This window comes from Schistocerca nitens, chromosome 10 (genome assembly GCF_023898315.1).
Source record: "Schistocerca nitens isolate TAMUIC-IGC-003100 chromosome 10, iqSchNite1.1, whole genome shotgun sequence".
NCBI classification, from domain to species: Eukaryota; Metazoa; Arthropoda; class Insecta; order Orthoptera; family Acrididae; genus Schistocerca; species Schistocerca nitens.
In genome coordinates, this window is record NC_064623.1 from 23,903,166 (window position 1) to 23,930,827 (window position 27,662).

The 27,662-nt window shown below is 40.8% G+C and overlaps 1 protein-coding gene across 1 annotated transcript in view; it reads left to right on the top strand.

Moving 5' to 3' along the window:
• The window catches only part of LOC126210308 (peroxidase-like), a 190,161-nt gene that overhangs the window by 150,456 nt on the left and 12,043 nt on the right, over positions 1-27,662 (top strand). Inside the window, exons 11-12 of the mRNA XM_049939504.1 lie at positions 9,228-9,398; positions 21,749-21,938. Of these exons, the coding sequence (XP_049795461.1) occupies positions 9,228-9,398; positions 21,749-21,938 (361 nt within the window). The remainder of the gene's footprint in view (positions 1-9,227; positions 9,399-21,748; positions 21,939-27,662) is intronic.

A 27,662-nucleotide genomic window follows, 5' to 3' on the forward strand; every position in this document is an offset into this window, starting at 1 on the left:
CGCCCCATTTAACAGTGCCCCATTGGGACTGAACATCATTACCACTCTCAATATTGTGGAGAATTACCTTCTGCTTTCTGTTCTTAAAGTAAGAGGCGAACCAATTGTAAGCTACTCCCCTTACTCCATAATGTTCCAACTTCTGCAGTAACATTTTGTGGTCAGCACAGTCAAAAGCCTTCGTTAAATCAAAGAAAACACCTAGCGTTCACAACCTTTTATTTAATCCGTCCAAAACCTCACAGAGAAAAGAGAATATAGCATTTTCAGTTGTTAAACCATTTCTAAAACCAAACTGAACATTTGACAGCAAATTATGTGAATTTAAATGCTCCAGTAACCTTGCATATACAACCTTCTCAATAACTTTAGCAAACACCGATGGCATAGAAATAGATCTATAATTGTCAACATTATCCCTGTCTCCCTTTTTATAAAGTGGCTTCACTACCGAGTACTTTAATCGGTCAGGAAACCGACCACTCCTAAAGGAAAAGTTACATATATGGCTAAGTACTGGGCTAACATACATAGAACAATACTTCAGTATTCTGCTAGATACCCCGTCATATCCATGAGAGTTCTTGGTCTGTAGTGATTTAATTGTTAACTCAATCTCCCTCTTGTCAGTATCATGGAGGAGCTTTTCAGGTAACAGTCTCGGAACACTTTTTACTAAGAGCGCTATATGATCCCCTGTTGGGACTAGGTTTCTATTTAGTTCACCTGCTATATTCAGAAAGTGATTATTAAATACTGCACATATATGCGACTTATCAGTAACACGGACATTCCCACTACGCACTGGTTCTATATCCTCGACCTGTCTCTGCAGACCAGCCACTTCCTTTACGACTGACCATACGGTTTTAATTTTATCCTGAGACTTAGCTATTCTATCTGCATACCACACACTTTGCCCAGCGTTACTTGCAAACCTCGACCACCTTTTGCCAAGCGATCAAATCAAAATGACCAGGCAATCTTATCCGTGGGGTCATTCTGCTCCATGACAATGCAAAGCCTCATATGGCCAACAGTCGCAATACTCCTGCAGATATTGAAATAGGAGGTTCTCGGCCACCCAACATACAGCCTGGACCTCTCTCCCTGTGATTTCGCCATTTTTGGTCCCCTTAAAAAGGCTCTGAGGGGCAAACAGTTCACTTCGGACAACGACGTCCAGCTGTATGTGCGGAACTGGTTGACATCGCAGCACCGGGAATTTTTTGAGACAGGCATTCACTGCCTTGTGTCACAGTGGGACAAGTGTCTCAACAGCCATGGTCAATACTTCTAACATACAGGTACTGGTTTCTGTAATTATGCCTCTGGTTCGTTTCTTTTTGAACGCCCCTTATACACAAAATTGAGTGCAACACACTGTCCAGTTTCATTACAAGTGAAGACTTATGAGTGGTGGATAGGGTACCAAAATGATACAATTGGGAAAAGAAGTACCCAATCTCTACTATTTTCCAAAGGCTCTTTACGCCTTATTACTTTGACACCACTAATTGTTCTTAGCTTTTATTTCACTGTCTTGCATTTCATCCTGCTCTTTCTGGTTCAGTATGTCTCTGTGACATGTTTACAAAGAGAGAGTACAGCTGGCCCATACTACCTGCAGATCGGAACAGGATTGTTATGTTTCCTGGCTGGCTGTTGTTTATAACTGAGACTCACATCCTGATGGTGTCACTATCTTCTTCTATCAGAAATTAACCAGTTCATGCCACGTTCACTCATGTTTGTGTCAACATTTTTGCAGTTCCCTTTGTTTTTGTGAAGTATTTTAAATTTTGGGTAAGGCTTGATATTTTTCTTTTGAATGTTTATAAGTTTATTTAACTGTCAATTGTTTTCCTAATACACATTTTCTTCTTCCATAAAACGAGTTGTAGATGTCTAGGAACTCTAAATAACTTTTCAAACCACCACTGAAGTAGTTTTTAAAGTTCACGTACATTTAAAGGATGCAGAAAAACATCCTTCCTAATTTAAACTTCAGATAGAAAAAAGATGGATCAAAATAAAGAAACTATATAAAATGAATGATATCTATGGAGTTGGAAGGTTTGTTCACACATTTTTCCGTAGCGATAGACTGATGTAACATTATTAAAATAACAACAAGGATTGGATAGGACACTGAATACATGGAATTTACGTTCAGCTACTGTAAATTGTAGTCTGTAATGAATTGTAATCATGCTGTGGATGGGTAAAGAACATGGTAACACTGTGGAATCATTTCCGGTAAATGGTTATTCCATCGCCACTGCCCAGATATCTTTCCAGAGGTGCTTCCAGATTACCTTAGGGAAGTTCCACACAGAAAACAATTAACTTTTGGGTATCAAATTTTAGAGCAAATGGTGACATAATTAAAAACAGATTAGGAAGACCACACAGCATTCAAACTCTAAAATCATTGATGCAGCAAGTCGTTCATTTCAGCAGTCTCCAAAGAGATCTTTTCAAAAACACTCTAGAGCTGTTCAAGTATCTGATCAGAGTGTGCATTGAGGTTTTCCACAGACTTGTAGTTTCATCCATACAGGATCATTGTTGTTCAAAAATTGTTTAAACATGATTATGACAGCTTGTGAGGTCATATGCAAACATCCTTGAAAATGTGCCTGCAATGAGAAAACACATATTCACTTATTTGGATTGCATTAATTATCAGAATTTTGTTATTTTCGAGTGGACAGAACCCTCATGACCTTCATGAAAAACCACTACATTACATAATGATTATGTTATTGTATTGTGAGTGATTCAGAGAGTCAGGATAATCGGTCCATACTTATTTGAAGTGGATGGGCTCCTGTGACAGTAAACTCTCAATGATGCACTCTTATGGTCAGCACCTTTTTAGCACTAAGATACAATGCACTGCATATTTAAGAGGTATGGGATCAGAAGGACAGAGCCACTGCTCACACAGCACCAATTTCTTTCCAAGTGCTAAGATTGATGTTTCCCAGATGCTTAATCCCTTCACGTGGTGATGTACTCTGGTCAGCACTGGATTGCAGGTGATCCCTGTGTATAAGAAGGGCAAAAGAATGGACACACAAATTTACAGACCAATATCTCTAACATCAGTTAGCTGCAGAATCCTTGAACATATTCTCAGTCTGAATATAATAAATTTTCTTGAGACTGAGAAGTTTATGTCCACGAATCAGCAAGGTTTTAGAAAGCATCACTCATGCAAAACTCAGCTTGCCCTTTTCTCACATGATTCACTGAGAACTGTGGATGAAGGGCAGCATGCTGATCACATATTTCTGGACTTCCAGGAAGCATTTGACATGGCTGTACAAAGGTATGAGCATGTGGAACTAGTACACAGATATGTGAGAGCCTCAAAGACTCCTTATGTTATAGATCCCAGTACACTGTCCTCGATGGCAAGTGTTCGTCAGTGATGAGGGTATTGTCAGGAGTGCCCCAGGGAAGTGTGATAAGATCGCTATTATTCTCTGTATACATAAATGATTTGGCAGACAGTGTGTGCAGCAATCTGCACTTGTTCGCTGATGTTGCCATGGGGTATAGTAAGGCCTGGTCAGATGAGTCCTGATTTCAGTTGGTAAGAACTGATGGTAGGGTTCAACTTTGATGTGGACCAGATGAAACCATGGACCCAAGTTGTTAACAAAGCTTTGTGTAAGCTGCTGGTAGCTCCATAATGATGTGAACTGAGTTTACATGGAATGGATTAGGGCATCTGGTCCACTGAACCAATCATTGACTGGAAATGGTTATACTCAGTTACCTGGAAACCATTTGCAGCCATTCATGTGCTTCATGTTTGCAAACAATGATGGAATTTTCAGGGATGATCATGCACCATGTCACCAGGCTACAATCGTTCACAACTGTCAAACAACAGAAAATCTAGGATGGAATGTAACATATTATGAGAAGGACAGTTGCTACTCACCATATAGTGGAGATGCTGAGTTGCAGATAGGCACAACAAAAAGACTCACACAATTAAAACTTTTCGCCCTTGGCCTTCAACAATAATAGACTCATATATGTGTGTGTGTGCACGTGCACACATACACACACACACACACACACACACACACACACACACACACACACACAGGCAGCGTGGTTTCAGTTGCCTGAGACTGCAGTCACGTGTGTGAGTTGATTTTCAGTCATACAACGAAAGAAGGATACACACTGTTGATAGTCAACAAAGCTGTCAATACATTTAAATTACAGATATATCAATAGCACTATCAGCTATTCCCATCCATACTTAGCCAAGACCAGCTACTGCACATTGTTGCCTTACTTGAGTTCAGTTGTTGTTTTCTGAATCAGTTCAGTTTTCATTTGCAGCTGAATTTAAAGTAAGTGTTTCAGTTGCTTTTGTTCTACATTATGTTGTGATAGTTTCTAATTACACGAAAGCAATTTGTAACAAGAAAAATGAGTAAAATCAATTCTAATTTGTCCACAAGCATTATGGGAAGATAAGAATATCTACGTGCTACTGTCATAACTTACTTATCTCTCTACAGTGGTTTAATTTTAGTACTGAAGTCATTATCTGGAGACTGTTAGAACTTTGGTGTTGTAATATTTCAGTATTTCACTAGGTAACTCAGTGCTAAACATAACTACAAACAACATTACATTAAAATCAATGCACAAAAATACACTCGTATTTGCCTGTGTTGCCCACAAATTGTGTTGATCAACAAAAATATTGCCCAAAAAGCGATGGTTATTTTACTACACAGCAGCTAGGCCATGTGCATCTTCATGTAGATGATAGGGGGGTCTGGACCTCCTGGACCCCCCCCCCCCTTTTTTTTGGCCACATCCTTGCTGTGGCCTTCAAAACATTCCACAAGGTAAAGGAAACACCATTCATAACCTACAATTCTGTAAATAGTTCTCCTTTTTGTGCTGACTTTATTTTTCTTTGAAAACAGCTAACATTTTGAAATGCACAGATTAAAGTGTTAAAGGCATCCATTTTTTTGTTTGAGTGCATAAAGTGTCTTGTAAAAAAAAAGGAGGTGGCAAATAATATCTTGAAATCTAAATTAATTGTACATTAATTGATTAATTCTATATGAAGACTAACAGACAACTATGTCTGTTATAATCAAAATGTTGTGCTAGATGTTGAAAACTGATCCATGATTGATATGTAGGACACCGTCATACGTCGAAGGAACATGTAGGACACAGTAATTTGTGGAAGGAACTAACACATGGAAGGAAGTAATTTGTGAGAGGGAGTAATTAATATGTTGTCTGTCTCTTCCCCAAAAATACTCTTTCAGAATTTCAGTAGTAAACCTCCCTGCAATGTGCAAAGCCTCTCTTGTAGCATCTGCACTTGACGTTCGATGATCTGCTCTATCTCTTCTATTAACCCAACCTTATAGGTGTAAAAGACTGATAAGCAATATTCAAGTGTCACTCAGATGAGCATTTTGTAAGTCACTTATTTCATACACAAATTATATTTCCTTATGATTCTTCCCCTCCCCCCATGAACCATGGACCTTGCCATTGGTGGGGAGGCTTGCGTGCCTCAGCGATACAGATAGCCGTACCGTAGGTGCAACCACAACAGAGGGGTATCTTTTGAGAGGCCAGACAAACGTGTGGTTCCTGAAGAGGGGCAGCAGCCTTTTCAGTAGTTGCAGGGGCAACAGTCTGGATGATTGACTGATCTGGCCTTGTAACACTAACCAAAATGGCCTTGCTGTGCTGGTACTGTGAACGGCTGAAAGCAAGGGGAAACTACGGCCGTAATTTTTCCCGAGGGCATGCAGCTTTACTGTATGGTTAAATGATGATGGCGTCCTCTTGGGTAAAATATTCCAGAGGTAAAATAGTCCCCTATTCGGATCTCCAGGCGGGGACTACTCAGGAGGACGTCGTTATCAGGAGAAAGAAAACTGGTGAAGTTCGGTGGCAGGAGGAACAAGACTTCTGGTCACGTGAATACAGGGTTATAAATACAAAATCAAATAGGGGTAATGCGGGAGTAGGTTTAATAATGAATAAAAAAATAGGAGTGCTGGTAAGCTACTACAAACAGCATAGTGAACGTATTATAGTGGCCAAGATAGAAATGAAGCCCATGCCTACTACAGAGGTACAAGTTTATATGCCAACTAGCTCTGCAGATGAAGAAATTGAAGAAATGTATGATGAAATAAAAGAAATTATTCAGGTAGTGAAGGGAGACGAAAATTTAATAGTCATGGGTGACTGGAATTCGACAGTGGGAAAAGGGAGAGAAGGAAACATAGTAGGTGAATATGGATAGGGGCTAAGAAATGAAAGAGGAAGCCGTCTGGTAGAATTTTGCACAGAGCATAACTTAATCATAGCTAACACTTGGTTCAAGAATCATAAAAGAAGGTTGTATACATGGAAGAATCCTGGAGATACTAAAAGGTATCAGACAGATTATATAATGGTAAGACAGGGATTTAGGAACCAGGTTTTAAATTGTAGGACATTTCCAGGGGCAGATGTGGACTCTGACCACAATCTATTGGTTATGAACTGTAGATTAAAACTGAAGAAATTGCAAAAAGGTGGGAATTTAAGGAGATGGGACCTGGATAAACTGACTGAACCAGAGGTTGTACAGAGTTTCAGGGAGAGCATAAGGGAACAATTGACAGCAGTGGGGGGAAAGAAGTACAGTAGAAGAAGAATGGGTAGCTCTGAGGGATGAAGTAGTGAAGGCAGCAGAGGATCAAGTAGGTAAAAAGATGAGGGCTAGTAGAAATCCTTGGGTAACAGAAGAAATATTGAATTTAATTGATGAAAGGAGAAAATATAAATATGCAGTAAATGAAGCAGGCAAAAAGGAATACAAACGTCTCAAAAATGAGATCGACAGGAAGTGCAAAATGGCTAAGCAGGGATGGCTAGAGGACAAATGTAAGGATGTAGAGGCTTATCTCACTAGGGGAAAGATAGATACAGCCTACAGGAAAATTAAAGAGACCTTTGGAGAAAAGAGAGCCACTTGTATGAATATCAAGAGTTCAGATGGAAACCCAGTTCTAAGCAAAGAGGGGAAAGCAGAAAGGTGGAAGGAGTATATAGAGGGTCTATACAAGGGCGATGTACTTGAGGACAGTATTATGGAAATGGAAGAGGATGTAGATGAAGATGAAATGGGCGATATGATACTGCGTGAAGAGTTTGACAGAGCACTGAAAGACCTGAGTCGAAACAAGGCCCCGGGAGTAGACAACATTCCATTAGAACTACTGGCGGCCTTGGGAGAGCCAGTCACCACAAAACTCTACCATCTGGTGAGCAAGATGTACGAGACAGGCGAAATACCCTCAAACTTCAAGAAGAATATAATAATTCCTATCCCAAAGAAAGCAGGTGTTGACAGATGTGAAAATTACCGAACTATCAATTTAATAAGTTACAGCTGAAAAATACTAACGCGAATTATTTACAGACGAATGGAAAAACTGGTAGAAGCTGACCTCGGGGAAGATCAGTTTGGATTCCATAGAAATGTTGGAACACGTGAGGCAATACTGACTTTATGACTTATCTTAGGAGAAAGATTAAGGAAAGGCAAACCTACGTTTCTAGCATTTGTAGACTTAGAGAAAGCTTTTGACAATGTTGACTGGAATACTCTCTTTCAAATTTTAAAGGTGGCAGGGGTAAAATACAGGGAGCGAAAGGCTATTTACAATTTGTACAGAAGCAAGATGGTAGTTATAAGAGTTGAGGGGCATGAAAAGGAAGCAGTGGTTGGGATGGGAGTGAGACAGGGTTGTAACCTCTCCCCGATGTTATTCAATCTGTATATTGAGCGAGCAGTAAAGGAAACAAAAGAAAAATTCGGAGTAGGTATTAAAATCCTGGGAGAAGAAATAAAAACTTTGAGGTTCACCGATGACATTATAATTCTGTCAGAGACAGCAAAGGAATTGGAAGAGTTGTTGAATGGAATGGACAGTGTCTTGAAAGGAGGATATAAGATGAACATCAACAAAAGCAAAACGAGGATAATGGAGTGTAGTCGAATTAAGTCGGGTGATGCTGAAGGAATTAGATTAGGAAATGAGACACTTAAAGTAGTAAAGGAGTTTTGCTATGTCAGGAGCAAAATAACTGATGATGGCCGAAGTAGAGAGGATATAAAATGTAGACTGGCAATGGAAAGGAAAGCGTTTCTGAAGAAAAGAAATTTGTTAACATCGGGTATAGATTTAAGTGTCAGAAAGTCGTTTCTGAAAGTATTTGTATGGAGTGTAGCCATGTATGGAAGTGAAACATGGACAATAAATAGTTTGGACAAGAAGAGAATAGAAGCTTTCGAAATGTGGTGCTACAGAAGAATGTTGAAGATTAGGTGGGTAGATCATGTAACTAACGAGGAGGTATTGAATAGGATTGGGGAGAAGAGAAGTTTGACTAGAAGAAGGGATCGATTGGTAGGACATGTCCTGAGGCATCAGGGGATCACAAATTTAGCTTTGGAGGGCAGCATGGAGGGTAAAAACCGTAGAGCGAGACCAAGAGATGAATCCACTAAGCAGATTCAGAAGGATGTAGGTTGTAGTAGGTACTGGGAGATGAAGAAGCTTGCACAGGATAGATTAGCATGGAGAGCTGCATCAGACCAGTCTCAGGACTGAAGACCACAACAACAACAACATGATCCTTCCAATCAATCTCTTCTTGGCATCTGATCTTCCTACTATCTACTTTAAGTGGACGTTCCAGTCTAAGTATTTTAGAATTCTCAGGTGTCCATGCAGGTCACATCATATGTTGATGAAGTACTTATACTGTGACCCGGATGGACCTGTAAGAATTCTACAAGTTAGAAATATGCCAGAGAAACATCAGATCACATACCAGTTAGGTCATTTTTCATAATTACTCAAAGGTGTTTTACAATAATTATGATTCTCAGCAGCTTCTCACCAAAAGAATGGCAAACTACTGACAAATTAACGGTTATAGGCTACACATGAATATACTGTACTAAACTTGCCATATTAGGCATTCTCCTAGGACAATGACAGTAAGTGTACCTGTGGACTGTGAAATGATAGTGCATCAAATTATGTGTTGTTTGTCACATATTTTGAATTTCTTAATTGTTTGCAGAATTGTAGCTATTACTAATTTGTTTATTCTCAATAATGTGACTGGTGTAATTTTATCAATTTCAGCTTAACAGAAACCTGTTCAGAGTGGATCAGGATTATGGTCAAGATCTAGATATGTTTGACATTGTTAGAGGAAGGGATAATGGTTTGGGATGCTACAATGATTACTGGGAATTAATGAACCTACCACGAGCTAAAAAATTTGAAGATTTTGCTGATCTTATGTCATATGAGGTTTGTACATCAACATTCACTTTTCTACACTCTTATTTGCTTGTAAATATTATACATTGAGTTGTAACAACATATGTTTAGAATTTAACTGAATTGAAGATGATATGATGAGGAACCTCTCACTGATAGTTTACAGTAGTTCTGTCATATTTCTTAGCTAGCGTATAATGAAATTTACTGTACTGTATTATTCTTTCCTTTCTTTCTTTCTTTCTTCCTGCACCCCCCCCCCCCTCTCACTCACTCCCCTTCTCCCAACCTCCACCCTCCAACCTCCAGTTTCCTCTGCCTCCTCTTTTCTGTCACAAAAAGTAACTTGTTGTTCCAAACAAGAGTGGTGACCAAACAATCTTCCTCAATAATAGACAACCTAGCAACAGACACAGAAAGAAATCACTGCCAGTTACTTGTTCAAAATCCAGGCTGATCAGATCATCTCTGCCAGATATCAAAAGCAAACATTTTGTTGTGACTCACCGATCATTCAAAGCGCTGCCTCGCAATTACGCGCATCCTCTATGTGCGGCGCTGTCTGCCAGCCGTGCAGCAGCTGCGCCACCTAAGCGGCCAGCCGAGCAGCGGCCGCTAGACTGCGACTCAGTGCTCATTCGAATGCTAACGTGTACACATGTCTTGCTTGTCAACTTACTCTGTGACTTATATGTGTTGTGTCGTTCTGAAATATATTTTTTAAACTTGACGTTATAACAATTGGCGACGAGGACGGGATTTTTCCTTTTCACCGTTGACCCACAGGTTTCCATGGCTACTGTCGAGCAACTATTGCAAAATCTCCTTGAACAGCAAACGCTTCTAACAGCGGCGATTCGCGATTTCGTCACGGCGTCAAATGCGGGGCGTTTCTTGTCGTTAGCTGTGCCTCCTTTTCCTCCTTACGACGAGACGGCGGAAGACTGGTCTGATTATGAAAAACGTCTTTGACAGCACTTCCACTTCTTGGCATTTCATATCACGGACGAACAACCATGTAAGTCTCTGTTCCTTTCCTGGATTTCACCTAAAATGTATCGGTTGTTGTCGCAATTGGCTACTTTGAAGGATCCTGCATCTTTGTCCTTTGCTGAAATGTGCTCACTTCTGTCTGTCTATTTTCAAAAGCAAATGCATGTGGTAGCCTCTAGTGTTGCCTTTTATCGTTGTCAAAAACAGCCACATCAATCCTATTGCACTTGGGCTGCTGAACTTCACGGCCTCAGTCGAAAGTGTCAGTTTGTTACTGACGTTCACAAGGAATCCTATGACGATTCCATGGTACGGGATGCTATTATCCGGTCGGCGCCCGACAAAGAAGTTCGGCAACGTGCCCTTCAGTTGGCGAATCCGACTCTAGATGAAGTTCTCTCCATTGCGCAGTCTTTTGAAATTTCTCGCGCCGCTGGGGCGCAAATAGAGGCGTGGGGTGACGTCGGGGACATACAACCTCTGTGCGCTGTTGACGACGCGTGCGGCATGTCCCCGCCGGCCGACGTGGCCGCAGTACGCGCCCACGTGCAGCCTCGGCCTAGCCGTAAACAACCTGCTAAAAAACTGCAGCAAAACCCCTGGCAACTTCCTTCATGTCCGCGGTGTTTTACGAAACATTCACGTGAGGGTTGTCCCCACCGTTGGGCTGTGTGTCACAATTGCAAATAGAAAGGTCATGTGTCTTCCGTTTGCAAATCCGACTGCATACATGATGTTCATGAACATGATGCTGATTCTGATTCTGTGTTGTCTGTCAATTGCACTTCTTCCCTTTCAGGGAAGTTATTCCTCACTGTCCAAATCCTTGGTCGAGATGTTCGCATGCAGGTGGATACCGGTTCTGCTGCCACTATAATTAATTCTCAGACGTATCTTCAGTTGGGTTCTCCACTCCTGTCACCTGTCACTCGGCAATTACGGACGTACAATAAACAGAAGATTTCTCTCTTGGGACAGTTTAATGCTGAGGTATCTTATAAATCCATCATTCGCACTGTTCCCATATTTGTGGTCGACCAGAGCAACGCAGAAAATCTTTTTGGTTTCGATGCCTTTTGCGTTTTTAGGTTCTCCATAGATGACTGTCAATATTGTCTCTGATGCTATTCCTTATGCTCAACTGGATTCCTTGTCGACGACATTTTCGTCCCTTTTTTCTCCTGGGTTAGGCCGTGCAAACGACTTTGAAGCTCATATCACGCTCAAACACACTGCTCGGCCTAAGTTTTTTTCGGGCTCGTGTCATTCCTGTGGCCCTTCGTGATCGGGTAAAACGGGAGTTGGATCGTCTCACTACTTCAGGGGTCTTGCTTCCTGTCACTTCCAGTGAGTGGTCCTCTCCTGTCGTTGTCGTTGCTGAGCCAAATGGTGATATTCGTCTCTGTGGCGATTTCAAAGCCACTGTAAATGCTCAATGCCTCATCGACACTTACCCTATGCCCCGTCCGGGAGAACTGTTCACTAAACTTGCTGGAGGCCAGTATTTTTCTAAAATTGATCTGTCAGAAGCTTATCATCAACTTCCTCTCAACGCTGCTTCCCGGCAGTTTCTGGTCCTTAACACGCCTTTCGGCCTCTACCAATACCAACACTTGCCATTCGGGGTTGCTAGCGCCCCTGCTCTCTTTCAGCGATTCTTGGAACAATTATTGCTCCCTGTCCCTGGGTGTATCAATTACATGGACGACGTTGTTGTCACTGGCTCCACCACTGAAGAACATCTTCAAAATCTCTGCACACTTTTAAATGTCTTACAGACTGCCGGTCTTAAGTGTAATCTTCAGAAATCACAATTTTTTCAGGCATCTATCACGTTTCAACTCTCTCGGGATGGTATTCGTCCGCTTCAGCAAACTGTCGCTGCGATCGATGCCCTTCCTCGCCTTACGTCTGTTAAGGAACTGCAGGCCTTCTTGGGGAAAATAGCATACTATCACAAGTTTTACCGCCTGCGGCTTCGGTGGCTCAGCCGTTGCATCGCCTGTTGCATAAAAACGTGTCTTTTCACTGGTCCGCGTCATGCAATGCGGCTTCCCAGAAATTGAAGACTATGCTGAAACAGGCCCCGTGCCTGGCTACTTATCGACCTGGCCAACATCTTGTTCTTGCCACAGACGGCTCTCAATACGGGGTCGGTGCAGTCCTTGTGCACCGTTTTTCTGACGGTTCGGAACAACCCATTGCTTATGCCTCCAAAACGCTCACGGATGCCCAACAAAAGTATTCTCAAATTGAAAAAGAAGCTTTGGCCATTATTTATGCTCTTCATAAGTTTGGTGTTTTTCTCTATGGCTCAAAATTTCATCTTGTTACGGATCACAAACCACTTGTTTCCTTGTTTCATCCATCAACATCACTTCCCGACAAGGCTGCACACCGCCTCCAGTGTTGGGCTCTTTACTTGTCTCGTTTAAATTCTGAGATTCATTTCCGGCCAACGGCTCAACATGCAAATGCTGATGCTCTGTCTTGCCTTCCCATGGGTCCCGATCAGGCATTCGATAGGGACAAACTTTTGTGTTTCCACCTGGATGTTGCCAAGCAGCGGGTTGTGGACGGGTTCCCCATCACTGGGGACAGGCTGGCGGCTGCTACGAGTTCTGACCCTACCCTCTCCCGGGTTTTACACTGTATTCAGAAGGGTTGGCCAGATCATCCATCCGCTAAGACTTCTGATCCGTTGCGGAACTATTACGCTTTGCGCTACCGCCTCACGGCTAGGGATGGTGTTATCCTCCTCTCCACTGACAATGCTTCGCAGCGTGTCGTGGTACCTGCATCTTTGCATGCTTCGGTCTTGCGCCTCCTTCACCAAGGGCACTGGGGTGTGTCTCGCACAAAATCTCTGGTGCGCTGTCATGTGTACTGGCCTGTCATCGACTCTGAAATAGCACACATGGTTGCTGCCTGCGGCCCTTGTGCGTCACAGGCTGCTGCCCCGAAGTCATCTTTGTCACCGTGGCCTTCCCCTGAGAAGCCCTGGGAGCGCATTCGTGCTGACTTTGTGGGACCCTTTTTAGGTACTTATTGACTCCTCGTAATTGACGCCTACTCTAACTTTCCTTTCATTGTCCGTTGCACGTCGCCTACCACCGCGGCAACCACCAGTGCTCTCGCCCGCATTTTTTCTTTGGAAGGCCTCCCCTCTACTCTTGTTACTGATAATGGTCCACAATTTGCCTCTTCCGAATTTGCGGATTTTTGTGCTCGCCATGGCGTTATGCATGTCACAGCTCTGCTGTTCCATCCACAATCCAACGGTGAGGCTGAATGACTGGTCCGCACATTTAAGGCTCAGATGTGGAAACTTCTGACTTCTTCTGCTGCTGATGATGCGCTTCTCCAGTTTCTGGCATCTTGCCGTTTCACCCCCATGGGCAACCACAGACCGTCTGAGCTCTTACATGGCCAACAGCCCCGCACGCTACTTCATCTTCTGCGGCCTCCCACCTCACGGCCGCGGGTGCCTTCCCTTGGCCGGTTCACCGACGACGACCTCGTCTGGGTACAGGGATATGGCAGGCGGCCAAAATGGAGCCCGGGCCGCATCTTAAGACACCATGGCAGACTGTATGAAATCCAGACGGACACGGGTGTTGCAGTGCGTCATTCGGACCAACTTCGGCCTCGTGTGCCAGCAACGCCTGTTCCGAATGCCGCTACACCACTTTTGGCCCTACCTGATGCTCGGGATCTTGGCATCTCTCAATACTCACAACGCAGCCCTCTCACCGTCATCACGATGGCAGCACAAGAACGGACACCACCAGGAGACGTGCCCATGCAGGAACCGGATGACCATCCTCTGTCAGAGCAAATCTACTCGCCTCCTCCTCCAGCGGACGCCGACACATCGCCCATGTCTCCTGTCATATCAACTGGACTTGCCGCAACGGGCAGATTGGTGCAGGGGGCCCCAGCAGATTCGACCCCTACGTCTCCCGTCATCTCGACCCGTTATCATCGGGGACACTTCCGTCCGTACGGGAAGCCTCCTCCTCGAGACTTTACGGCGAGTCAAACAACGCCTATGGACGTTAGCCATCTCCGGGACACCTCCATCAAGACCAGTGCAACAATTTCAAAGGGGGGAAAAATGTTGTGACTCACCGATCATTCAAAGTGCCGCCGCGCAATTACGCGCGTCCTCTACATGCGGCGCTGTCTGCCAGCCATGCAGCAGCTGCGCCACCTAAGCGGCCAGCCGAGCAGCGGCCGCTAGACTGGGACTCAGTGCTCATTCGAATGCTAACGTGTACACATGTCTTGCTTGTCAACTTACTCTGTGACTTATATGTGTTGTGTCGTTCTGAAATATATTTGTTACACTTGACATTATAACACATTTACATAGAAAAGTCTACTGAATTGAATGCATACAAAAGGGTCTTCCGAGAATCAAACCTACATCATTTCTCATCCCAGTTACAACATGTAAGGTGGGAGGAAGTGTGTGCAGAAACAAATATAAACAAATATTTAATAAATTCATGGTAATATTAAATTTAAAATTTGAGGAAGCATTTTCCCAGAACATTTCATTGGAGCTCCAAAAATGTCTATGGTGACCAGAGGTATCAAAAATCCTCTGAAACTCAAAGGTATCTCATATCTACCCAAAATAGCCAGATTGACTCAGCTTTTTCAGAATCTACAAAATTTATGGGAGAAATTATAGAAAGGTATCGCTACCGACGGAAAAAAAACTTACGAAAAGTAAAAATCAATGGTGCTCTTTCCAACAATAGAGAAAGAGGTTGCACTGGTAATATACCATTTGAACAATAATAAATCCACAGGGTTAGATGAGATCCTAGACAGTGTCCTAAGAAATGTGTAAACAACATAAAACCAATTAACAATAATAATTAATGAATATTTCACATGTGGCTGCTTTCCTGAAACAAACAAAAGTAATACCAGTACTAAAAAATGGCAATGAGGAAAATGTAGAAAACTGCAAACCAGTTTCTTTGTTATGTTTAATTTCCAGCACAACAGAAATCATAATGAAAAATGCACTAATGGAGTACTTAAATAAATACAAATTCTCTGCAATGAACAATCCAGTTTCAGGCCTACAAGAGGTACACATCAGCTATAACAATAACACAGTTTATTAAAGTCTTACTTGAAACCCTAGTTAAGGGTGAGACTGCAACAAACTTTACCTTGTCTCCTTGTTCTTCTTCTTCTTTTTAAAAAAAAAAAACTCTATCAAAGGCATATGACACAGTTGACCACATAATTTTACTGCACATATCAGAGCTATTATGAATAATGGGTATGGCACAAAATTGGTTTAAGTCATGCTTGGAAAACCAGGTGCAAAGAGTTGAAATTTCACTTATTTCTAAAAGACTAGTAGTGAAATACTTATCAGACCTGAAATAAGTTAACATAGGCATCCCCTAGGGAGTGTATTGGACCAAATTGTCTTCCTTATATATATAACTGTTTTTACACAGTGTGTCAGGCAAGGAGAAAAAATGGCTTGCTGATGATATCAGCAGTAGCCTACTTTGGATATATGCATTCAATTCTCAGTTATGGGATCATGTTTTGAGGAATAATTGCTGGAATATACACATTATTTTCAGGATACAGAAATAGATGTATAAATAGTGACAAATAGCGCTAACAGAACACACTGTAAAGAATTATTCAAAAAGTTAGAAATTCTGACAGTTCTGTGTGAATACATCTACCACAACATGATGTACATAAGAAAAAATCTTAGTCTGTACACCACAAACGGCACAATACATGACCATGGAACCAAATCCAGACAGTGTTTACATCCAAACAGAAGAAAAAAGTAAAAAACTTGAAATAGTGTATTGTGCCCCAGAATAAGATTGTACAATAGACTACCGCAAGAAATAAAAATTGCAAATGAACCCCACACCTTTCGCCAAAGCCTAAAATAATATTTACTAAATAATATATACTACACTGTAAATGAATATTTAAAATAACTATAGATAGTAACTTAATATTCATGATCATTACACTATGCAAAAATTATTCCATTCCATTGTGACATGGTGGTGCAGCAACTTTCCATTGCTGCTACATAAAAAACAGTTGTAGATTGTACAATATTCTTTTTTAATTTAGGAACAACACATCACCCGGATGGAGCATCATTAGGTTATCTTAAAACATAAGAGGATGACAATATTACAATAAAGCCAGTGTGGTCCTATCCTGGACTACTATAGAAACAAAATAAGCTTCAAAAACTGACCAAACCAAATTATATAGAGAAACGTAATGTAACTCATGTTAAAAAATCGGAAATTTCCTGCCAAAAAGCATCCATCAAGAAGGCACGATACCACGTAAAACATAATGAAAGGCAACCTATATGGAAAAACATTAAATATTAGTGAATAGAATCACCAGGATCAGGCACGAGTAGAGAATGAAGGAGAAACCAAAGAGGGAACGACAGGCATAGCAGCGAAGGACAGGAATTCACATTCTACCTGTAAGCAGAGCAGTACACAACAACTGTTCACTATGTGAATATAGATGGGCCTCTGGGGCCTTTGTAATGTATGGCTGTGTTTACAGTTCGTATGTGAGGTCCCGTTATGTGTTGCTCTGTCTAACATCGCCTCCATGATGTAATACACATTTTTCAATTTCTCCTTCATTCTCTACAAATGTCTGATCCCAATCATTCTATTTCATTAATTCCCAATATTTTTTCCGTATATATTGCCTTTTAGTACATTTTATTTGGTATCGTGCCTTCTCGTGGATGCTTTTTGGCAGAAAATTTATAAGTCCAGGATAGGACTTTTCTATTGTAAATTCATCGTCCCCGTATATTTTTAGATAACCTGATGATGTCCTGTCTGGGCAAAACACATTGTTCTTAAGTTAATAAAGAGTATTGTGCAACCTATGACTGTTTTTTAAACAATGTTGTACTACGTAACAATTTATTACACGATTAGAAAAGTAGAACTAAGTATAGGAGCTATAAACACTATAAGAGGAATGTTTATTTTAATAAGAAGTGTTGTATAAATGACATCCGTGCAATGTATATTGTTCTATAGATGAATAAATAAATCATTATTTTGTGTAAAGATATTGCTCATATTCAGGTGCATGGAGGGGTTAGCACCCAGAGAGTCCTGCAGAAATTATTTTAAATCTCTTGGCGTAATGACAGTGCGAAGCATGCACATATGTAACTGTCTAATATATGCCAGAGAAAATCTGAAAAAATTGAACATGACATGTGATGTGCATGCACACAGTACAAGAAACAGTCACCTGCTGGACTTGCCTTCCACAAGACTTGCTGTAGTCCATAATAACTATAAGTATTTAAGCATAAAATTTTTCAATAAGTTACCATGCTCAGCTCGTACAGTACCACTAAATAAATATAAGAATACATTGCAAACCTGGCTAAAAAACAACGAATTCTATACAACTGAAGAATTCTTAGAAACTAATCATCAAAATATATGTTTTACCTAAGTTATGAAGAAAATGTTTTGGTATTATATAAGCTAGTTATTTACTGTGATTCTTTTCTTATGTGTGTATTTAATTACTGTATAAAACATTGTTTCACATAATGCTGAAGAAAAGGTTTTTAGTTCCTTTTCTCCCCTTTCTGTAACTATTTGAATATCGTACTGAAACTAAAACCCTCTGTAAACTTTGACAAAGCCAATTGTATGAAAAATACTGAAAGGCTAATGAAAATATTCTATTCTATTCTATTCATATTGGGAACTGAACCTTCTCAAGTATTATTAATCACTTACCTAGTTCTCTACAAAGTTATTATTATTATTATTATTATTATTATTATTATTATTATTTTCAAATATTCCCTTTTAAGAAAACATTTGAATTTGAGTAGTCATGATTTTGTCTTGTTCCTTCATTCTTCCCAGAGTCTCTTCTTACAATCAATGTGTTTTCTCTTGCATTTATTTCCTGTTCTCTTTTCTGTATGTTTTTGCATAAGTGCATTTTTTGTGATGTTTCTAAACAGCTCTCAATTGCTTATGTTATCTTGTGTGATAAATTCTTATTGTTAGAAGTATAATTCCTTCAGTTTTAAACACTGTGTTTCAGTTGGTTTTACTTAAAATTAATTAGTTCAGGAGGTATCATTATCTGAAGATATTGTAAATTCATCACTACGTAAACACAAGGGTACAAATCCTTTTTATACATATGTCCATAATGATGACCTTTTTTGTTCCTTATCCTCCCAGTGATTGTTTCCTGCAGTTTGTTCTCTCTTAGCAAAATCACCCTGTATATTGCTCATGTGCCATGCAAATTGTAATGCTTACTCACTAAGGAAGTCTGGTTAGATGTTAGACTGGCCTGAAGCCCTTAATCTCATCAAGAGAATTAAATGCACAGATAAATCACTTTGATACGTATTACATTACTAATATGTTTCACACCTGTAAGTGCTTAGGTGGAAAGTACAGCAGTAAGAAAACTCCAATACCTTGTCACATTGCACTTCTCACACCCTTTCTTTCCAGCATTCCCCTGACTTTCTCCCTGAATAAGGAACTGCCTGCTATGAAAACAGTGGATATATCATTATTATGGTGTGGGAACAATGTGTTCTTTGTATAGAACGTATCCAGTGACGCACAGTAATTGACATAGCATTGGGGAATCTTTAAGAGCTCGTTGGCTGAGGAGGCATACTCCTTGAGTGTCTTGGTGGATGTACAGTTCTCTTCTTGCTGTTTGTCAATGTACAAGGCAAGAGTGGAGGCACCAGGGCAAAAGACCCTGGGACCCTGCAGCCCACGTCAAAATGCAGGAGTGTGGTGGGTCGAACGACTGGGTAGAGATGAAGTAATGTAAAAAGTCCATTCCTAAGTGTGGTATTATGATGTCTTTGTCAGAGAACGCCCATGTGAGGTGGCAAGATGGGGACAGTCCCACAACTGAAAACACGATTCGCAGAAGTGCACATATTTTGACCAATTGTGAGACCATGTTTGGAGTGGGCCAAAGTCACAATACACAGTATGGAATATGTGGTTGTCCCTTGAAACACACTGAAATGTGGCATAAGTTACATTTGACGGTATGCAGGTACTGTTGTGAACCTGTAGCAAAATCCTGTTGGAAGGCCAGTAACAAGTCTTGTTGAATTGGTAAGCCAGTTGTGGACACTGTTAAGTAGTCGCATCACAGACAACAATTGCGTATAGTGTCACTGAACTGCTCACATATGTTTCATGATATGAACAAAAATGGTTCTGCTCAGGTGTGGTGTGGTGTGGTCAGCCATATCTTGTGGCTGTGCAGACATGACGTGTGACAATGTTCTGCTCAGGCACAAATGAGGTGAGGACAGTGGCAAATCGTGGTTGTGTGAGTGTGACACAGTTGGCGAGGTTCTGCCCGGTGTCGAGCATGGCACGGTTAGTGGTATTCTGTGTCAGTGCAAGCATGAGATGGACAGCAGGTAAGCCGGGATTTGTCGGTGTTGTATGAAGGTCATCGCTCCAGCTGGGCCCAGTGACGTTAGTCAGAATAGTCAGGTGAGGTAGGTGGGGCTCAACTGATGCACAGAAGTAAGCATGCCAAAGCTGATACTATGGCACATGGCCACCAAGAATGTTTTCAATGGTGTGGATGCTTTGTTGGTGGTCAGTGGAATTTCTCAATGTAACTAGTCCACAGTTGTCCATGAAATGCATCGAATACTGGTGAATGACCACAAATCTGAGCAGATGGAATGTTGCCATTCAACGTTTGCCTGGTGTTTCTGCAAGACAGGAGCAGCAATGAGGTCACACAATAAACTATTTGTTGCTTTGACTTGTTCAGAACTAGTGTCATATGTTGAATCACAATACTGATGGATGTCACTTGAACAATTGATGACTCCAGCTGGTCAAAAAGTCAGTTGAGAAGTACTGCACTGGTCAGAATGGAAACCATCAGCGTGGCATGTGAATTTTGGCATGCAACAATTATGCGAGGGTTACTTTGTCCTCATGTAGTAACCGTATCGGCATAAAAATTACCTCATATGTGGTCATCGCAAATTGTCAGTATCACATCTGTAGACAAAATCCTTACGTACATAATAGGGAGTGTTCCAATAGTGTACACAAGGCTGCTATACCTAAATCTACTTTATTCAGTCACAAAATACAGATGCATATCTTACACCAAAACATGTCTTGTGACACCGAGTCGTCTTTGGTCACAGATACTCCCTTACATTATCTTAGTGATGTGTAATGTAGTGGATGTCACCATAGGTATAACATATGAATTACAAACTGTTTTCTTATTAAGTAAGCCAGTTACTTTGATTAGAACTCTCATTGCACAAACAAAACTGTTTAATTACTTCACTAAGCAACCCCTGTGATCAGCCTATGACAAGATTTTGTGTATAGTAATTCCAATAAATTTGACAGAGTCTGCAGTGACCATAGTTTAACTGTGATATATATTCAGCAGTTTGTCTAGTCCTGAATTGTACAATTTGTGATTTTGTAAGGTTCACATTCATAGCATTGTTGTTTAGCCAAGTTTCAAATTTTTACAGAGATTTTTTTTTTTTTTTTTTTTTTTTTTTTTTTTTTTTTTTTTTTTTTTTGTCCTATGCTAGTTCTTCATTGTTTTTTACTGCAGACTACCGCTCTTGAATCATCTGCATACAGAACTGTCAGTGAGTTTATCTTACTCACATTTATCTAATGCAGGAACAGAAAGAGGCCTAGTATCGATCTCTGTGGGTACATCTGCTTGTATCTCCTTCTAGCTAGACCATCTCTTTCACCTTTTTGTTGTACAACTACCATCTGCTTTCTATTTTAGAGATAGGTTGAGAACCAGCATAAAGATGTTCCATGGAAACCATAAGTAGCCATTTTGTGAACCAGCAGCTTATGGGTTTCCATTTCAAATGTGTTAATGTGGCCACAAAAAATATCAGATATGCACAGCTTGTTATCAACACATTTCCTTATTTTAGTGGATAGCTCTTAATAGTGTGCACAATATTTCACTCCTTCCTAAATCCATATTGATTATTTAGAGTAATGTTACGCATTTTGTTACACTTTTCTAATTGATTACATGCTGTTCACTGAAATATTCTAGGAAAAAAACTGATAATAATACCGATCCTGCACAGAAATGTCCTATCTCATTTGTGATTAATGAAACTGGTAGAAATAGTACAGGTTTTAATAAATTTCAACAAAATATGGAACACCACCTACTGAGAAGAATTTCATCAATTTGTAACTAATTTTATTCTCAATAAGCAACAGTGCAAATGTAAGACCAGATTTGCAAGGTGCCTACAGTAATAAAATTTCATTTTTCAGGATGCCATGGCCCTGTCCCACTTTTATGAGCATCCAGATGATGTTGAACTCATGATGGTACTGCTCGAAAAAAAGAACCAGGATATACTGAGTGTACGGGAGGCTATACTTTGTGAACAGTTCTACCGCTGGAAGTGTGGAGACAGATTTTTCTATGATTATAGTGGATCTCCTTACCCATTCACACAAGGTATCAGAAAATTTTGAGTTTTCTTATATTTGTACTCTGTTAACTTAGTCATTTATGGAGTTGTTGCTGCTGTAATCAACCTTGACATTTTCATTTTATTACAGTAGCAGATAGTTTCTGAACAGCCTGCCCAATTATATTTACCTTCTCTCTCTCTCTCTCTCTCTCTCTCTCTCTCTCTCTCTCTCTGTGTGTGTGTGTGTGTGTGTGTGTGTAAGTATCTAAATTTAAAATGTTCATGGCATATGTCAACATGATAACTAAAATAGAAACCTGTTTATTTGTGGAATTTGTTGGTTACTAAAAGAGATAGATGGTGCATCTACTGTGATGAGCTGTTGAAGTTACTGCTAAGGCCTTCAGTGACAACCCCTACTCTTGAAACTGAACCCGCAAACAGATTTCCCATGCCATATTCAAACATTCTCTTAATATTCCAACAGCTCTCATTAACGATATGCAAAGTAGCATATCTCCCCCTACCTCTTTTTTTATTACCAAGTACTGCCAGGAGAACTATATTTCATTGTGCTATGAATTTCCTTCCCAAACTCCTTGCTATTCCTCTCAAAGTAATCACCGAAGACCCCTCAGAAGCTTCCAATTCACTCGAGATTTATTGTTGCACCAGTGCATATGGAGGACATGAAATGATTACATTTGCAGATCAATAGCACAAGCGATTCTGAGGTACCCCCAGTATTGACTCGTGCTGAATCACCTGCATTCATATGTGATATAGCCTCCACAGGCGGCTATGGAGGCACTGACTCTGGCATCCAGTCAATCATGCAGATGGTGAGTACTGTCATAGGACACATCATGCCAAACCTGCACAAACTGTTCATGTGGTTCTGTAAGAGTTGTCGGTTGATGAGTCACACAAATCACTTCTCATCCCATCATATCCCATACAAGCTCAATTGGAGGCAAGTCCAGAGATTGTGCTGGCCAGGGGCAGTGTGTGGGAGAGCATTATCCTGTTGGTACAAAATGTCACCTTCCTTTTGCAAGAACGGCAAAAGAACAGGTCTAGTAACATTCTGCACGTACCGGGCACCTGTTAGCATCCCCTGCAAAAACACCAAAGGTAATCGAGAGTTGTAGCTTATAGCACCCCAGAGCATAATGCCTGGGATGTATCATGAACGAATGCACTCAATGAGACAGCACTCACCAGGTCTACACTGTATGTGCAAACGACCATTACTTGTGTGCATGCAGAATCTGCTTTCATCACTGAAGACCACAGTATGCCATTCCATCTTCCAAGTGATTCTCTGACAGTATCAGTTGAGCCATGTGCGTCAGTGCTGTGGAATGAGTGGAAGACAGTCTACAAGTGTGCATGCCCATAGTCCCACTGGTAATAACTAGTTTGCAACAGTTCGTGTTGACACATCTGGGCTCACAAATCTTCTTATCTGTGTAGTTGTAGCTGTACAATCTGTCACTACTGCCCTTACAATATGACAATCCTGGCATCTGTGCCACATGGATGCAAATAACTGCACCTATGAGTGCGAAAATGTCCATGTGACCACTTATACCATTATTGTTGCACAACTGACTCAGCACCTCCAACTTCTGTGGTAGTTCTCTGAAAGGACCAATCCACCACTCAGAATGCCACAATTAGACCCCTTTCAAACTTGCTCAGTCGGCTGCACAAATCACGAGTGTATCTCCGTTGCTCGGGTGACTACTTGCTTCACACGTTTCCACCACACTGAGCCTTCTGGCTGTGAGCATTCCTTATTAAAGATTAGACAGGTGGCACTCTGATAGCTCTGCCACTACACTATCTGTTGGCAGACGACATTGAAACCATTATCAGTAGATCTACTATCTGCTAGGTGCCATATGCTGTCATCAGAGTGAAATTGATCTTGTCTCTCCAGGTGTACCAATTTTCTCTTCCAGCAGTGTAATTTCATACCTTGGTCATTTTCTGTATGGCTGCTGTTCAAATTTAAATGCTTCCTGTGCAGTTAGTTGCCACCGACTCATTGAATCACCCACTAACACCCTCTTCCAGTTCACTGTCATTTCCATAGTCCTTTCTGCACAAAAAATTCCTTCCATTTAGGTTGAAGGTGGTAACCACTTGGGTCAAGTACAGGTCACAGGCAAATGTTCAAAAAATTCCCACTGAAACTGTCAAAGAAAATCCTTCAACAGTGCAGCAAAATGCAGGAAAGCATTATTGAGGAGAAGCAAAATGTTACTGGACAAAAGTCCATAGCATTTGTTTTGAGTTGCTCGGCTCAGTTGTTGAAGGGTCTGACAGGGGCCACTGTATTTATGATCTCTGCTCTAGGGACAGTGCTGATGTGTAGAATGCCCTTTTGATTCCGTTCGTTGTTTTTTGTGTCCATCTGTCTAAAGCTGAGGATCCTGCCTAGCATACATTCTTCTACTATGCAAATCACCAGTAGTAATTTTATAAAAAAAAACTTATCTTGAAACTTCAGAAAAGAAGAAGCTCATTCCATCAATAGGAAAATGATGTCTATTCTGTTGAAATTTTTCCTCTTTCCTCGATTCTCTGTCACAACTGAAGATCAGCCTGACCATTCTTCACCATTAATATTCATTCTCCCACCATTAAATGTTATACACCATTTTGGAACCGAATCTTCATTCATCACATTTCCATGAACTTCAGTTATCTGTCTGCAAATCTTATTTTTGCATTCATAAATCTCACATTCAGTGGGATCATTTCTCTTGTCATACATTTTAAAATCACATTAATAAACAGTAAGTAAACACTCGTGTTTGATGTTAGTGCTATACTGGCACCAACAGTTAGAAAGATGTATGACACGGCAGCAAGGGTGTGGGGAGAATATCGAAACATTTTTTACTGTAAGAATGATTGTTGCATTTGACTATAGTTACAGGCATATCCTACGCCATCACATGCAGGGCCACCTGTGAAAGCTGTTGTGTCATATATCTAGTTCACTGGAACTTTCTGCACTGTCTTTCATGTGGACATAAACACCAACCACATCTTCACCTGAACAAATGACAACCATCAGACTGTGACTTGGACAACCCAGTGGCAGTGTGTGGCTGCTCCATGACTTGTGTCGTGTGGATCCTGCACAGATACCATTCACTTCTTCACACAAGACAACTAAACTAATATAACTATGAAATTATCAATTGTTGACAATATAACATAATTGGATAGTTAAAAAAAGTCTACAAGTGGCAGCAGCAGTAAACACACACACAAAAAGATTTAACTTATGCAAGCTTTTGGAGCCAGTGGCTCCCTCTTCTGCCAGAAGAGCTGAAGGGGAAGGAAAAGAGGGGAGAAGGAAAAGGACTGGAGAGGTTTAGGAAAAGGGGTACAGTTCGGAAAAGTCAGCCAGAACTCCAGTTCAGGGGAGGCTTAGTGGCCAGGAAAGAAGGAAAGGCTTTTCTTGAAGCATCTGACAAATGCCATACTTGTCTCATTAAACTTAGGAATAGAAGCACATAAAATGTTTAGTCATGATTGGAATTGTTACAAGTAATAAAAACATGACAGTAATGAGCTGAACATTCATGGCCAAAATGTAGGGTGACTATTAGCACACTTTGCTTAAAGCTGTTATACCAACAGCTGAGGTGGCTGGGCCAGTATGTGCTGCTGACTGTAAGTGCAGTGACAGGATGTATAAGATTCTACACAAGCCAAAATAGGCTGAGTTAAAAATGTGTTTAAAATAGCGCTGGAGTATAAAATTCAGTTCACAGTAAGATATTAGTTAAAATTAAAAATACCAGCTGTCAAATACTGAGTGTCTGATTTAAACATATAATAGCATAAAATGGAATAACTTGAAGTAATTCAGGTATTTATTGACAACATGTTTTCACAAGTATGGTAACTAAAAATGTTTTTTACACACCTAATACATTTCAACATATGTGCCTTGTGGCATGACAACATGTAATCTCCAGTCCAGTTCTCTTCAAGTGTTTTGCAGCTTTGCAGGAACAACAGCTGCATGAGTGAGAAGTCAGACATCTGGTAGATAACGAACTGATGTCTGGTACACTTGATTCTTGACAAACTCCCACAGAAAAAAATCAAGTGGTGTAATTTCTGGGCTTCTAGGGGCCAAGCAATCGACAGACCACCTCTCCCAGTCCAGCGATCTGAGAACTATTCCAAGAAATCCCTCACAGCGTTCACAAAATAGTATGGTGTACCACCTTGTTGACAGATCACACCATGAGGATTCTGGAGCACAGCATACAGCTCCAACATGTCTGCACACGTGTTGGATTAACTGTAGGCTCTGTGAAATAGAATAGGCCTATAACCCTGTCCTTCAACAATCCACACCACACATCCACTTTTGGAGAGTCATGTTCACACTCTATCATTACAGGGGGGATTCAGTTCCCCACACATGACAGTTGTGCATATTTACCATGACAGAAGTGTGGACTGTAGCCTCGTCCAAGGAACAGATGAAACTGAGCAATGCCTCATTTTTATCTATTTTTACCAGAACTGTCTCTGTGAATGTTTTCCATTGTGGCCTCTCCTCAGGCTTGATTTTGTGATGAAGCTGCTGTTTGTATGCCTGTAGAGGCAACATTTTCATGGATGGCATTGTGTACTGTCATATGAGTTAACTGAAACTGCCTACTTGCTAGTTGGATTGACTTGCAGCTCCACTGGAAGGACAGGCTTGGTATGGTGGCCCGACACTGAAAGCAAACTCTCGGTTTCCTGAAGCCACTTGTCCCATTTCGTGATTGTTATGTAAATGGGAACATCATCACTCAGTTGCAATCCGTAATCATACCAGAAACGATGTTGTACCAGTGTAAAAGACTTATATTCCTTGAGAGGAAGCACACAGAACACCTTCTGTGTAGAGTCTGCATAGCTGCCAACACACATTTACATAAACAAAGCAATTATGTGCATGTGAAAGCAGTGCCAACTGCTGCAAGCAAACACGGAAAACATTTTGACTTACCACACTTTTAGAAACAAATTGTATCTCTATTACGTCTCAAGTTATTATGTTTTATATTATTGTATGTTTAGCCCGGACACCCTATAGGTTTCTATGACGTACATGGTACATTATGAAATTGGATGAAAGTAGTTCATCGAGACATGCAAGAAGCTGCAGACACAACAGGCTCGAGAAAACACAGCCAGGAAGATGCAAAAAATTTAAAAGAAGAATACCATCTGATAAAATTCTAAATGAACAAAATGAATTCAACCCAGACACCTATTTTCCACTGTATGATAGACTGCTGTAGTTCTTGCACATCCTGCTTTCCTGACTCTGTCCATTCTTATTTCTATCCCTGACCCCAAATTTCCCACTTCTCGGTTGCAAATATACATGCCCTTTCTTTTTTAGTGTGTTCGCATATTCATGGCACCATTTTCACGAGCTCATTGCACCTGTGGTGGTTTTTTTTCCCCCTAGTATGCTGCTTTCAGCTAAGTTCATAATGTACTACTTATGTTATAGACACTTATCAAGAAATAACATTCGTAATTCCAACTAATATCTCACTGTGGGCCCAATTTTATGTTCCAACTCCATTTTCATTACATCTTTAACTCAGCTTACTATGGCTTACATAGAATCTTATAAATCCCATTCCTCACTCTATAACAAGCCATTGTAAACTGTGCTTAGACAGCAGCACTTAGCAGCTAAGTACCCACAGCTGTTTGTACTGCAG